This window comes from Muscardinus avellanarius (assembly GCF_963383645.1).
Source record: "Muscardinus avellanarius genome assembly, chromosome: 2".
NCBI lineage: Eukaryota > Metazoa > Chordata > Mammalia > Rodentia > Gliridae > Muscardinus > Muscardinus avellanarius.
This window is the reverse complement of record NC_137787.1, coordinates 64,076,301-64,090,265: the sequence shown is the minus strand read 5'-3', so window position 1 is coordinate 64,090,265 and position 13,965 is coordinate 64,076,301. Positions and strand designations below refer to the sequence as shown.

General features: G+C 39.1%; 1 protein-coding gene across 1 annotated transcript in view; it reads left to right on the top strand.

The window, feature by feature from the left end:
- The window catches only part of HAT1 (histone acetyltransferase 1), a gene marked incomplete at both ends in the record, with an annotated part of 112,050 nt that extends 105,736 nt beyond the window's left edge, over window positions 1-6,314 (top strand). The window contains 2 exon segments of the mRNA XM_080689379.1: window positions 1,056-1,172; window positions 6,147-6,314. Of these exon segments, the coding sequence (XP_080545505.1) occupies window positions 1,056-1,172; window positions 6,147-6,314 (285 nt within the window).
- Between the last annotated feature and the right edge of the window lie 7,651 nt (window positions 6,315-13,965).

Sequence of the window (13,965 nt, the reverse complement as noted above, 5' to 3'; positions counted from 1 at the left end):
TTACGAGCGTGCACCACCACGCCTGGCTTATTTTTTATTTTGAAACAGGGCCTCACTTGGTTGATAAGAGTCTCACTACTTGCTGAGGCTGTCCTGGGCCTCCAGAGTACTGGGATTATAGGTGTATGCCGCCACCACCACACTGGGCCTAGTTTAGCTGCTGCTGCTGCTTTTTTTTTTTTTTTTTTTCCTCTCGGTGCTGGGAATGGAACTCAGAGGCATTCTACCTTTGAGCTACACCCCCAGCCCTATTTTTTAGTCTTTATTTTGAAACAGAGTCTCTCTGAGCACAGGGCCTAAGTAGTTGAGGCTGTCTGTGAACTGTGATCCTCCTGTCTCAGCCTCCCAAATGCTGGGAGTATAAGCATGTGCCACCACCCCTGGCTTAGTTTTGCTTCGTAATTGGTCTCTCTATCCTTATTTTTGCTACCATTTTTATTCAGCTGAAAGAATGATTTACTTAAAACTCAACTGTGTGCATATAACTTAGACTCGTATTTAAAATCTACTTGGTTAAAGTCCAGCTCTTTAGTTCTGTATATGTCTCCATCCTCACTGTACTCCGTTTGTGCTCCCGCAGTGTCAAGCTGCTCTGTTAAGTGTGCATGTGTGTACAAGTGACCTCTCCTATCTCTAGAATAATATTCTCTTCCCTTGAAGATTAAGTTCAGTATTAGGGTTGTGGCTTAGTAGAACACTTGCCTACCATGCATAAGGCCCTGGGTTAATTCCTAGCATTACCAAAGAAGAAGAAGAAAAAGACTCAGGTTTTATCTTTACACCCTCAGAAATCCTCTTCTTTTGTTTCTGACATTTCCAGGCTATGCTACCGTAATACTTTCTGCATATTTCTGTCATTAAGTTAACCATACCTTAGTCATTTGTGTTCCTCACAAGACTGCTTGCTCCTTGAAGATAGATTGTATTTTATTGTTTCTCCTCTAGTATCTAGCAGCATTTCTTGCCCATGGCGGGTATTAAATACATCCTGTGTCCTTTTGAAACAGTGTCACTCTTTTATTTACCATGTTCACATTTTCCTTTTTATTTTTTAGCAACACGCTAGAAGGGTTTATGAAATTCTTCGATTGCTGGTAACTGACATGAGTGATGCTGAACAATACAGAAGCTACAGACTAGATATTAAAAGAAGACTCATTAGTCCATATAAGGTAGGACTATCAAGATTCTTAAACATATTCTTGTCATTTATAACAAAAGAAAAGCTAGGAAGTACCAGTATATGGGAGAGTTGAAATAATTTTGCTAAACTAACTTTTACAAAAGTGAAAATACACTTTTAATTAGTTAAGGAAATTTTCATTCATAATTTCCAACATAAACTATAAATTTTTTTTTTTTTACTTAAATGAATTGCAAGGATAGTCTACTATGGTTAGTTTGTTGTTTTTTATTTGTATTCATCTTTTAAAATCTGAATGCCTAGACTATTCCCTAACATATCTTGCTTTTTTTTTTTTCAAGTTTCTTATTTCATTTGATCTCTTTAAAAATAGCCTTGGTTCTCATTTATGAGGTCTATACCATAGCTAAAGTTGCAACTTGGTCTTATTTACTTCTTGTGGGTGTGGGGTATTTGACCAAGGTATTTTACCTCTGAGCTATACCTCCCACCCCTTCCCTTTACCGTGTGTGTGTGTGTGTGTGTGTGTGTGTGTGTGTGTGTGTGTGTGTGTGTGTGTTTTACTATAGATTGAACCCAGGGACATTCTACCTCCAAGTTGCACCTACGGCCCTATCTTTTGTTCTTTATTTTGGAACGGTGCCTCACTGAGTCATGGAGAGCCTAAGTAGCTGAGGCTGGCTAAGAACTTGCGATCCTCCTGTCTCAGCCTTCCAAATACTGAGATTACAAGTGTGTAGCCCTTTGCCCAACTTCTTTTAAATTAGGGTCTTGCTAAGTTGCTGAGACTAGCCTGAAACCTGTGATGTTCCTGTCTCAGCTTCCCAAGTACTAATATTGCAGGCGTGTGCTACAACATCCAGCTTCTCATTGTTTTTATTTAAACCTTTCTTCTTGGCCTCCCTACTACCTTTTCATCTCATATTTTTTTCTTAACACAATAATTTTCTTAGGTCATGTTTGGCCTTTTAATTATTTGGCTAATATTAGGATGGGTGAACCTAAATGTTAATAAATATTTTGTATGCATTAATTGAATATTATCAACAGGCCAAATCTTTTAAAGAATTAGCTTTTGTTTGTTTGGAGGGAAGAGAATTACTCTGAGGCCCATAGAATGTCTCCAGTCATTCCAGTCTTAAGAACTTGTACTTTTTAGTATTCATTTATCTCTCCCCATTTATCTCAACTAGATAGAGATGTTCTCCAAATCTCTTATTTATGTTTTTAGTTTTTATTTTATTGTTTGTGGTACCAGGGATTGAACTCCAAGGGGCATCCTACCTCCAAACTACAACCCCAGCCCTATATTCTTTCTTTTCTTTTCTCTTTCTTTCTTTCTTTCTTTCTTTCTTTCTTTCTTTCCTTCTTTCTTTCTTTCTCTCTTTCTCTTTCTCTTTCTCTTTCTCATTTTGGTGGTACTGGGGGTGGAACCCAAGGGCTTTTCTACCTCTGGGCTATACTCCCAGACCTATTTTATATTTTATTTGGAAACAGGGTCTCACTAAGTTGCTGAGAGCCTCACTAAGTAGCTGAGGCTGGCTTTGAACCTGTGTGATCCTCCTGTCTCAGCCTCCTGAGCGCTAGGATTACAAGCATGCACCACCACGCCCGGCTAATTTTGAAACAGGGTCTCACTATGTTACAGAGGGTCTCACTAAATAGCTGAGAATAGCTGCAAACCTGTGATTTTCCTGTCTCAGCCTCCCAACTACTGGGAATACAAGCGTGTGGCCGGCAGGCCTGCCTGCCTCTCCCTCTCTTTCTTTCTTGCTTGCTTGCTTCCTGTCTCCTTCCTTCCTTCCTTCCTTCCTTCCTTCCTTCCTTCCTTCCTTCCTTCCTTCCTTCCTTCTTCCCTTCCTCCCTCCCTCCCTCCCCCTCCCCTTTCTTTGGCTGAGACAGGAAGATTGCAGGTTCGAGGACAGTCTCAGCAAATAGTGAGACTCTCATTAACCTAGAGAGATACTATTTTAAAATAAAATAGGGCTGGGGTATAGCTCTGAGGTAGAACTGTCCCTGGGTTTGATCTCCAGTGCCACCCCCCCAAAAAAAAAAGTTCTTTTTCACACATTCTTTAAAAACTGAATTTTCAATACATCATTTGTAATACAAAATAGAATATGTACAGTTTAAGGAATATTACAGGCTAGTAAAACACTTTTAGGTTTGTTTTTTTTTTTTTTTTTTTTTTTGTAGTATCAGCTAACTTCAATAAACGTCTATCTCCAGTACTTTGTCTTAGAAATGTTTGTGTGAGCCGGGCATAGTGGCTCATACTTTTTTTTTTTTTTTTTTGGTGGTACTGGGGTTCCTGGAAGCCCTTCTTCCTCCGGGCTACACTCCCAGACCTATTTTATATTTTTGAAACAGGGTCTCTTAAGCCAGCGTGGCTGGCTTCGAACCTGCGCGATCCTCCTGTCTCCGCCTCCCAAGCGTGGGGATTACAAGCGTGCGCCACCACGCCCGGCTAGTGGCTCATACTTGTAATCTCAGCGGTAGAATGCGTCTGGGTTCAGTCCCCAGTGTTTGTGTGTTTACAAATTTAGTTTAAAGTCATAAGCATAACACATGTCTACTATTCCAAAATTATTAAGGCATCCTTTTAGAGACATTTATTAGTTCTTAGGATGGGTTTATTTTAAGGTTGTTATTTTCAGGGCTATTTGTTTTTACTTGTCTTTCAAAGGCAGTTTGCAAAGACTAAACTCAGACTTCCAACTGGACTGTTAGGGTTTATTACATCCTGGTCTCAGCTCACTAGCTCTATGAGCTTGGGCAAGTTATTTAATTTCTCAATTTCTTTTTCCTCCATCTAATATATATCTCATACAGTTGTTAGGATTATATGCATCAATATATGTGATTTCTGATCTGTAAAGGTAGTTTTTTTTTGCTTTTTGTTTTGGCAGAACTGGGGATGGAAACCAGGGGCATTCCACCTCTGAGCTAAACCCCAGCTCTATCTTTTATTTTGAAACCGGGTCTCACTAAGTTGCAAAAGGCCTCACTAAGTAGCTGAGGCTGGCCGTGAACCTGTGATCCTCCCAAGTACTGGGATTACAAGTGTGCGCCACCACACCCGGCAAATTAGCACTATATTACATGGTCTAATAACACTATTGATATGATGCTCTAGAACAGTTTGCCCAAGACACATGAAAGTTACATATTGCCTTGTGGCCATCTAATTCTAGGAATCTTGGAGTTATTCTTCATTCACCACATCATCCTATGCATTTCCCCTAAATCTAGCCTGTCCCCTCCCTCTCTGTTGCTATTGACTTAATTTAGCTTTTCATTATGTTTGGCTTAAGCTACTATAGTAGCTGCTAAGTTAGTCCTCTAATTCCATCTGTTCTGAACATTACTAAAACAGCATTGTGCAGACAGTGTTGGGAATAAAAATTATCAGCTCCCTATTGTAAACTCCTCACTATAGTGATGTTCTTAGAAAAACACGAAGGCTTTAGTGAGATAATGTATGTCTGGAATGTAGTAGAAACTCAATAAATGCTAGTTAATATATATTACTTTAGCAGGGCACAGCAGTGCACACCAAGTCCAGTACTTGGGAGGCTGAGACAGGAGGATTACGGATTTGAGAACAACCTCAGCAACTTAATGAGACCCTATTTTAAAATAAAAAAATAAAATAGGGATAGGGGTGTAACTCATTGTTAGAGTGCCCGTGGTACCACAAAATCTTCAGTACTGGCAAAAGAATTTTCTTTTTTATTGTGGGTCTCAGGATGGAACCCAGGGGCATTTGACCTCCGAGCTACACCCCCTGTCCTATTTTTTTATTCTTTATTTTGAAACTGCGTCTCACTGAGTTGCAGAGGGTGTCACTAAGTAGCTGAGGCTGTCTGCGAACCGTGATCCTCCCAGTCTCAGCCTCCCGAATGCTGGGATTATAAGTGTGTACCACCACACCCAGCTAAAGAAATTTTTTTAAACTTAAGTATGACAGTTTTTTTTTATTTACCTTCTGAAAGTTTTTCAGTGGTATGTTAAAATTACTATGTTCAGCCAGGTGTGGTGGCGCAGGCTTGTAATCCCTGCGCTTGGGAGGCTGAGACAGGAGGATCTCACGGGTTCGAAGCCAGCCTCAACTACTTAGGCTCTCAGCAATTTAGTGAGACATTGTTTCCAAATAAAATATAAAAATAGGTCTGGGAATATAGCCGGAGGTAGAAAGCCTCTGGGTTCCATCCCCAGTACCACCAAAAAAAAAAAAAAAAAAAAAAAAAAAAGAAACTGTGTTCATAAATACATCACTAGGTAAGGGAACCTAGAAATTGACGTAATGGCAGGAGAATGTTAAGTTGGAATTTTAAATGTAATCACTTGATGACTATATAATGGAATAAAGAATAGCCAGGTGTGATGGCACACACTGTAATCCCAGTACTTGGGAGACTGAAACAGGAAGATCTGAGTTCACAGCCAGCTTCAGCTACTTGGTAAAGCACTATGCAACTTAGTGAGAAGTGTAGCTTATAGGTAGAATGCCCCTGGGTTCAATACCCAGTGCCACAAAAAGAAAAAAACAGTAATTGTATTTAATATCAGTTGTCTTTTTTCAGTTAATATATTTTATTCATTAAGGGAATGTTTGAGTTGTCTACATTGACCAGGGATTTTTTCCCCCTTCATTTTTGGTGGTGAGGTAGGATCCATGGTCTCAAGCATGGTAGACAAATGCTTTAACATTGAGCTACACCCTCACCCCTGGCTAGATTTGTTTACTATGCCTTGGAGGAAGCTATTAATCACATATCTACATTTTTATCATTTGATGCAAATACCAGGTCTTTTCCTAAGTTTTTTTAGAGGGTTTGCAGTTCAAAATTGACTTGATGTGTAAGCTTCCTTGAGTAAAAAAACTATGGGACAGGTCTGGGCATATTCCTAGCAACCTATTTTTAACATTAAAGATTTAGAACTAGTAATTTAAGGAAATATGTCTGCTTCCTAACAATTAATTGTGTTTGTTACTTAGAAAAAGCAAAGAGATCTTGCTAAAATGAAAAAATGTCTCAGACCAGAAGAACTGACAAACCAGATGAACCAAATAGAAATAAGCATGCAGCATGAACAGCTGGAAGAAAGCTTTCAGGAACTAGTGGAGGATTACCGGCGAGTTATTGAACGACTCGCTCAAGAGTAAGGAGTATTCTGCTCTGTCCAGGAAATCAAGATTTCTGTACATTGTGCAGTGGAAAACCTAATGATTAATCTTAAAATCTTGTAACATTTTACTTACATTAAAAGTTATCTATGTTGTCTTTAGTTGAATATTTTCTTTTGAAGAGATTGTATATTTTAAGATACTGTCTAGAGTTTATGAGCATATATTGCATTAAAACAAAGATATAGCTTCTGAAATACCATGCAATTTCTTTTCTTCCTTAACAATGTAATAAATGCTTAGTTGTGATATGTTAATGTGTGATATGATTCTTAAATACTTAACAACAAACTTTGTTGGTCTTGATTTTAAAAAAAAGTAGATTTTTGAATGTGTGGTACTCAGGATTGAATCCAGGGGGGTTCTACCACTGATCCATATCCTCCATCCCTGTTTTGTTTTATTAATTATTTATTTATTCATTCACTCATTTATTTTGAGGCACTAGGGATGGAACCCAGGGGCATTGTACCTCTGAGCTACACTCCAGCCCTATTTTTTAGTCTTTTTTTTTTTTTTAAGCCGTACTGAGGATGGAACCCAGGGGCATTGTACCTCCGAGCTCCCCCCCCCCCCCCAGTTCTATTTTTTATAATTATTTTGAAACAGGGTTTCACTGAGATACAAAGAGCCTCACTAAGTAACTAAGGCTGTCCGTGAACCCAGATCCCTCTGTCTCAGCCTCCCAAATGCTGGGATTAGAAGCATGCACCACAATGCCCGGCTTAGTCTTTTTATATTTGAAACGGTCTCAGTGAGTTGTGAAGGGCATCACTAAGTAGCTGAGACTGTCTGCGAACCGTGATCCTCCGGTCTCAGCCTCCAGAATGCTGGGATTATAAGAAGTGTGGGATGGAAGGAGGGGGAGGGAATGGGACGGGGGCTGGAGGAGGGCTAATTGGATGATGTGTGCTTGTATATCCTCTCAAGTCTTGTACTCCAATGTGATTGATATATGACTACAATGCACCAATTTAAAAAATAAATTAATTTAAAAAAAATAAATAAATAAATAAATAAATAAATAAGCAAAAAAAAAAAAATATGTCTTCCAAGTAAAAAAAGTAAGTTAAAATAATGATGAATTTTCTATGCTTGTTTTAGCATCATTTTCTCTGAGCCTAGTACACAATCAAAGAAAAAAACATTATTTGTTGTATAAATAAGTGAATAAGTGAAGAAATGAATGGATCAACATGTGTGATGAATGGTCTTGAAAAGCGTCTGCCCACTATAAAATGCTACTACCATTTTTCTTCTCTTGGTGTATGAAAGCTAGCATTAGTAGGAAGAAATAGCACATGGATTAATGACACTGTTTCTAAATTTCTTCACTGTGTGATGTTGGGTAGATTATTAATGTGAACCTCATTTTTGTCAATCATAGCACTCAGACAGGGTTATTATGATACATAATAAAGTGATATAAAATTTGCAATTAAAAAAAAAAAAAAAAAAAAAAAAAAAAAATAAGTGTGTGCCACCAAACCTGGCATCCTGTTTTATGTTTTATTTATTTATTTATTTATTTATTTATTTATTTATTTATTTATTTATTTATTTATTTATTTATTTATTTATTGTACTGGGGTTCCTGGAAGCCCTTCTACCTCTGGGCTACACTCCCAGACCAATTTTTTTATTTTTGGAAACAGGGTCTCTTAAGCCAGCGCAGCTGGCTTCGAACCTGCGTGATCCTCCTGTCTCTGCCTCCCAAGTGCAGGGATTACAAGAGTGCACCACCACGCCCGGCCTTATGTTTTATTTTGAAACAGGGTCTCATTAAGTTACCATGCAGCCACCTCAAACTTGCAATCCTGTCTCAGTCTCCAAATTACTAGGATTACAGGTGTGTATCACTGCACCTTGCTAAAATTCTTAGACTTTAAGCTTTCTTTTTGCATTTATCATACACTATGATTCTTAAGATTTTATATCTGACATCTTTAAAGCAAACTTAAGTCAGGCATGGTGGTACATGCCTGTAATCTCAGTACTTTGGGAGGCTGAGACAGGAGGAATTGCAGCAGGTTCAAGGACAGTCTCAGCAAGTAGAGAGACTCAGCATCTAGCAAGACCCTGTTTCAAAACAAAAAATAAAATTGGGCTGAAGGAGTAGCTTGGAGGTAGAATGGATTCAATCCCCAGTACAGGGGGGTGGGGGGTACAAACCTTTAAGGTTATTCTAGTAAGTGCTTTTTTCCTGTATGGTTTCTCTAAATAGAAAATAGTCCCAGTATGAGTTTGTTTTGTTTTAAATAAACTCCTGCCTATAGTAACAGCTTGTTTGGGTATAGGCAGGTAAGAGAGAGACAGGAAACTAAATAGAGTCTAGAGCCTAAATATAAATTTGGAAGTGAGCATAAAACATTTTATAAATAATAATGTAAAATAATAAAAGAAATCCATTTATAAAAATATAATTTATATACTGCATGTGCAATAAGATGCATATCTGTTATGATTTATAGTTTACTAATGATGTTTAATTTTTATAATGAATTTGAGTTGAAATAAAGCAATTGGTTGATATAAAATCATAAGTAAAAGTTTAAGATGTTTATAATGTGTTCCAGTAAGCCAGGTATTATATAACATTAAAAACAGGATGTTGGTTGGACTTTACTTTTAAAAACCTGATTTGTTTGATGCTTAGGGCAAAATCCAAACTTGGACAAGCACTGTCTTGTCCTTACATCAACTTTCTGTTAGTAAAACCTGTCAAAGATAAGAGAGACAAATAGCAGCCCCTAGACAGAAATTAGCTGTGGCCAGCAGTGTCCATCAGTACTAAACTGTCTCCTTAAAGTGAAGAAGCTGGAAAAGTTTCCAGTTAATCTCACCTTAGAACACTATATGTAAATGAACCTTGATTTCTCAGATGATATATAAGAATAAGTAGCAAGTACAATGAACTAGTTCAGTTAAAGTCCTTTATGATACTATTAAAGCAATTTGTCTTCCATCTGAATTAGCTAACAATTTCTTTAAATTCTTTAATTCACAATTGATACTTTATTAAAATTTTTACTAATAGCTGGACTTAGCTGTGCACATGCTTGTAATTCTAGTATTTGGAAGGCTGAGACAGGATTGCAGTTTTTCGGTCAGCCTCAGGTACTTAGGCCTTTGCAACTTACACCCTGTTTTAAAATAAAGAATAAAAAATAGGGCTGGGGGTATACCTCAGAGGTAGAATACCCCTGGGTTTAATCACCAGTACCTTAAAAAATTTTGTTGACGATTCACAATTGCTGCTTAAAGATGAACTCTGAAGAAGAAATCTACACATATATTATCATTCAAGATACTTTTTTTGTGTAGAAACTAGATATAGCAATCCCAGCTACTTGGGAGGCTGAAGCAGGAAGCATCAAAAGTCTTGCGAGAGCCGGGTATGCTGGCGCATGCTTGTAAACCCAGCATTTGGGAGGCTGAGACCAGAGGATTGCAATTCGTGGACATCCTCAGCTACTTAGTGAGGCCCTCTGCAACTCAGTGAGACCCTGTTTCAAAATAAAGAATAGCGGGGCGTGGTGGCGCACGCTTATAATCCCTGTGCTTGGGAGGCGGAGACAGGAGGATTGCGCAGGTTCGAAGCCAGCCTTGCTGGCTTAAGACAACCTGTTTCCAAATAAAAATAGGTCTGGGAGTGTAGCCCGGAGGTAGGTTTCTAGGAACCCCAGTACCACCAAACATAAATAAATAATAATAAATTGGGCAGAAGGTGTAGCTCAGAGGTCAAATGCCCCTGGGTTCCATCCCAACCCGCAAAAAAAAAAAGTTTTGAGAGCAGCCTAGGCGATTTAGTAAGACCCTGTCTCAAAATATTTAAAAAGCTGGGAATAAGCTGTTCTTGGTGGTGCACTCTTGTAATCCCAGCATTGGGGAGGATCGTGGTTCACAGACAGCCTCAGCTACTTAGGCCCTTTGCAACTCAGTGAGACCCTGTTTCAAAATAAAGGATAATAAAGCTGGGAGTGGTGGTGCACGCTTGTAATCCCAGCATTTGGGAGGCTGAGAGAGGACAGTTGCACAGGTTGGAAGCCAGCTTCAACTACTTAGTGAGGCCCTTTGCAACTCAGTGAGATACTGTTTCCAAATAAAGAATTAAAAAAAAAATAGGGCTGGGGATGTAGCTTGGAGGTAGAATCCCCCTGGGTTCCATCCCCAGTACCGCAAAAAATAAATAAACAAATAAATAAATAATAATTAAAAATAGGGCTGGGTATAGCTGGGAGGTAGAATGCCCCTGGGTTCCATCTCCAGTACCGCAACAAAAAAGCTGGTACTATAACTCGGATGTAGATCACTTTTCTAACAGAAAAGGTGAGGCTCTGGGTTTAATCTTGTAACACACACATTTGCACATACAACTAGAGAAAGGGAAGAAAGAAAAATTAAAATGAATCTGATTTCAATAAAAGGAAATCTCAGGATGACAACTGAATAACATGTCTAAGAAAGCAACTGGTCCAAACTGAAATAGGCAATTATGAACTCTAGAGAAAGAGCCCAAATATAATAAACTAAGTTGGCATGGCTTTGAGCAGTAATTAGAAACAAAACAGTTCAAAATCATTGAGTCTGGAGTCAACTACTGGGAAAGGGTAAGATGGGAGGTGTGCTTTTTCCACTGTATACCTTATAATAATTATATAGTTTTTCTTTAACTATGTACATGTTACTCTGATAGAAAAATTGTTTTAAAAGTCAGTCCTGGCTGAGACAGTAGGATGGCAGGTTTGAGGCCAACTTCAGCAACTTAGTAAGACTCTGTTTCAAATTTTAAAAAATACAGCTGGGGGTATGACTCAGAGGTAGAACCATCCCTAGGTTTGGTCCCTAGATTGTTTAGATAATATTAATATATTGTTCAGCAAATGAACCTCTGTCAAATTAAAAAACTAAGCCACAGAAATTTTCTTTCTTTCTTTCTTTCTTTCTTTCTTTCTTTCTTTCTTTCTTTCTTTCTTTTTTTTTTGGTACTGGGGATTGAACCCAGGGGCATTCTACCTCCAAGCTATATCTCAAGGCCTTTTTATTTTTTGTTTTGAAAGTCTTTCTTGGTTGATGAGAGTCTCACTACTTGTTGAGGCTATCCTCAAACCTTCCAAGTACTGGGATTACAGGTGTGTGTCACCACACCCAGCTAAACCACAGAAATTTTTAAAAGTTTATCTGAAGTAGACAAACCCTTTAAACAAGACCGTGCAACAATGAGATGATGCTTCATCCTCCTTCCACAAAGCAGAATTCATTAAAAGAGAAGACAGTCAAGATGTTTCTTCTTCTTCTTCTTCTTCTTCTTCTTCTTCTTCTTCTTCTTCTTCTTCTTCATCATCATCATCATCATCATCATTATTATTATTGGTGGTGGTACTGAGGTTCATCATCATCATCATTATTATTGGTGGTGGTACTGAGGTTCCTAGAAACGCTTCTACTTCCGGGCTACACTCCCCAGACCTATTTTATATTTTTATTTGGAAACAGGGTCTCTTAAGCCAGCGTGGCTGGCTTTGAACCTGCACGATCCTCCTGTCTCCGCCTCCCAAGCGCAGGGATTACAAGCGTGCGTCACCACGCCTGGCGATGTTTCTTAATTATAAAAATAAAAAAAGATACCCAATAATTTTCTTCAGAAATATTATCAAAGGAATCATAGTTTACCAATTACTCTACTTGACCAAGGACTAAAGTCGGAAATTTGCTACCAAAAATAAATCTGTCTTTATCTTTGACACTCCGGTTCTGTGAGTCAGCAGCTAATAGATATTAGCTTTCAATACATTCAAGGCTCTGAAAAATAAACAATTTGGGGGGGCTTTCCATAAACCTTGTAGAAAAATATGATGCAATATACAGTGCCATCACTTAGGAGTATCTGATGAGCTACTGTAAGGCAATTTAAAGAGGGCCTTATAAACACAGTGTAAGAAAATGTTTTTTTTTTTGTTGTTTGTTTGGTTTTGGTACTGGGGATTAGGCATTCTACTCCAAGCCACACCCCAGCCCTATTTTTTATTCTTTATTTTGAAATAAAATCTCACAAAGTACAGGAGGGTCTAAGTAGCTGAAGCTGGCGGCAAACCTGTGATTCTCCTGTTTTAGCCTCCCAAGTACCAGAATTACATGCATGTGCCACCACAACTGGCTAGAAATAGTTTTCTAAATCTCCAATTTGGAGCTGGCCATACTGGTGCACGCTTGTAATCCCAGTACTTGGGAGGCTGAGGCAGGAGGATCACAGATTCTAAGCCAGCCTGGGCAAATTAGAAAGCCTCTCAGCAATCTAGTGAGATCCTGCTCCCAAATAAGAAATAACAAATAGGGCTAGGGGTATAGCTTGGAGGTAGAATGCCTCTGGGTTCCATCCTTACTAACACACACACCCTCTAGTTTGGCTAGGTGTGGTGGTACACACCAATAATCCCAGTACTTGGAAGGCTGAGCCCGGAGGATCACAAGTTCAAGGACAGCCTCAGAAACTTATGAGGCCCTCAGCAACTTAGTGAGTCTCTATTTTAAAACATAATATAATGAACTGTGGGTATAGTTCAGAGATAAAATGCCCTTAGGTTCATTCTCTAGTACCAAAAAATAAATTTAAAATAAAACCTCCAGGCCGGGCGTGGTGGCACACGCTTGTAATCCCCGCGCTTGGGAGGCAAGAGACAGGAGGATCGCGCAGGTTCGAAGCCAGCCGGGCGCGCTGGCTTAGGAGACCCTGTTTCCAAATAAAAATGTAAAAATAGGTCTGGGAGTGTAGCCCGGAGGTAGAAGGGCTTCCAGGAACCCCAGTACCACCACCACCAAAAAATAAAATAAATAAAATAAAACCTCCAGTTTCATCATAATGTATATAGGCTAGAAAGTATATAGGCTGAGTATTGCCTCCTACGACCATTCTAGTTCTGTCTTTATCTTAAAATTAGAAGGGGCAGGATTCAAGCTGGATTAGGTGACCTATGAAGGGGTTCCCAGTTCTTCAAATGAACCCTCTCCCATTAATAATAATAATAATAATAATAATAATAATAAACTAGTTAGAGCTGGATGTGGTGGTACACACTTGTAATCCAGTACTTTGGAGGCTGAGACAGGAGGATTTTAGGTTTGAGAACATCCTCAGCAAGTAATGAAAATCATCAACCTAGTGAGAACTTATTTTGAAATAAATAAAACTGGGGTGGGGGTGTAACACTAAGGTAGAATAGAAAAGTACTGAAGAAAAGAAAGGAAGGAAGGAAGGAAGGAAGGAGAGAGAAACTAGTTAGAAATGTGCTGTGGTTGGACTGTTTAAGTATGTAATGAATGGCTACAGCAGGTGAATCTATGTGGAAGGCTTTGACCGTGTGTGTGTGTGCGCGCACACACGCATGCGTGCGTGTGCCCATGCACTCCCCCTGCTCTCTGAATCCCTTTTTGTGAGAACTGTGGGGGCCACGCAGTGAGGCTTGTTTGCTGTCTGCAGCTAGAGCAGCTGCTTCTCTTCCTGTATCCTTTATCAAGTGAAAGAGAAACAGGGGTGTTTGTGCATGCTTCAGACCGGAGAATACACTCCAGACAGGTTATTCTCTGTGTCAGTGTGCACGTGCACCGGGGGAGCAGGGTGCTCTGGCCAATG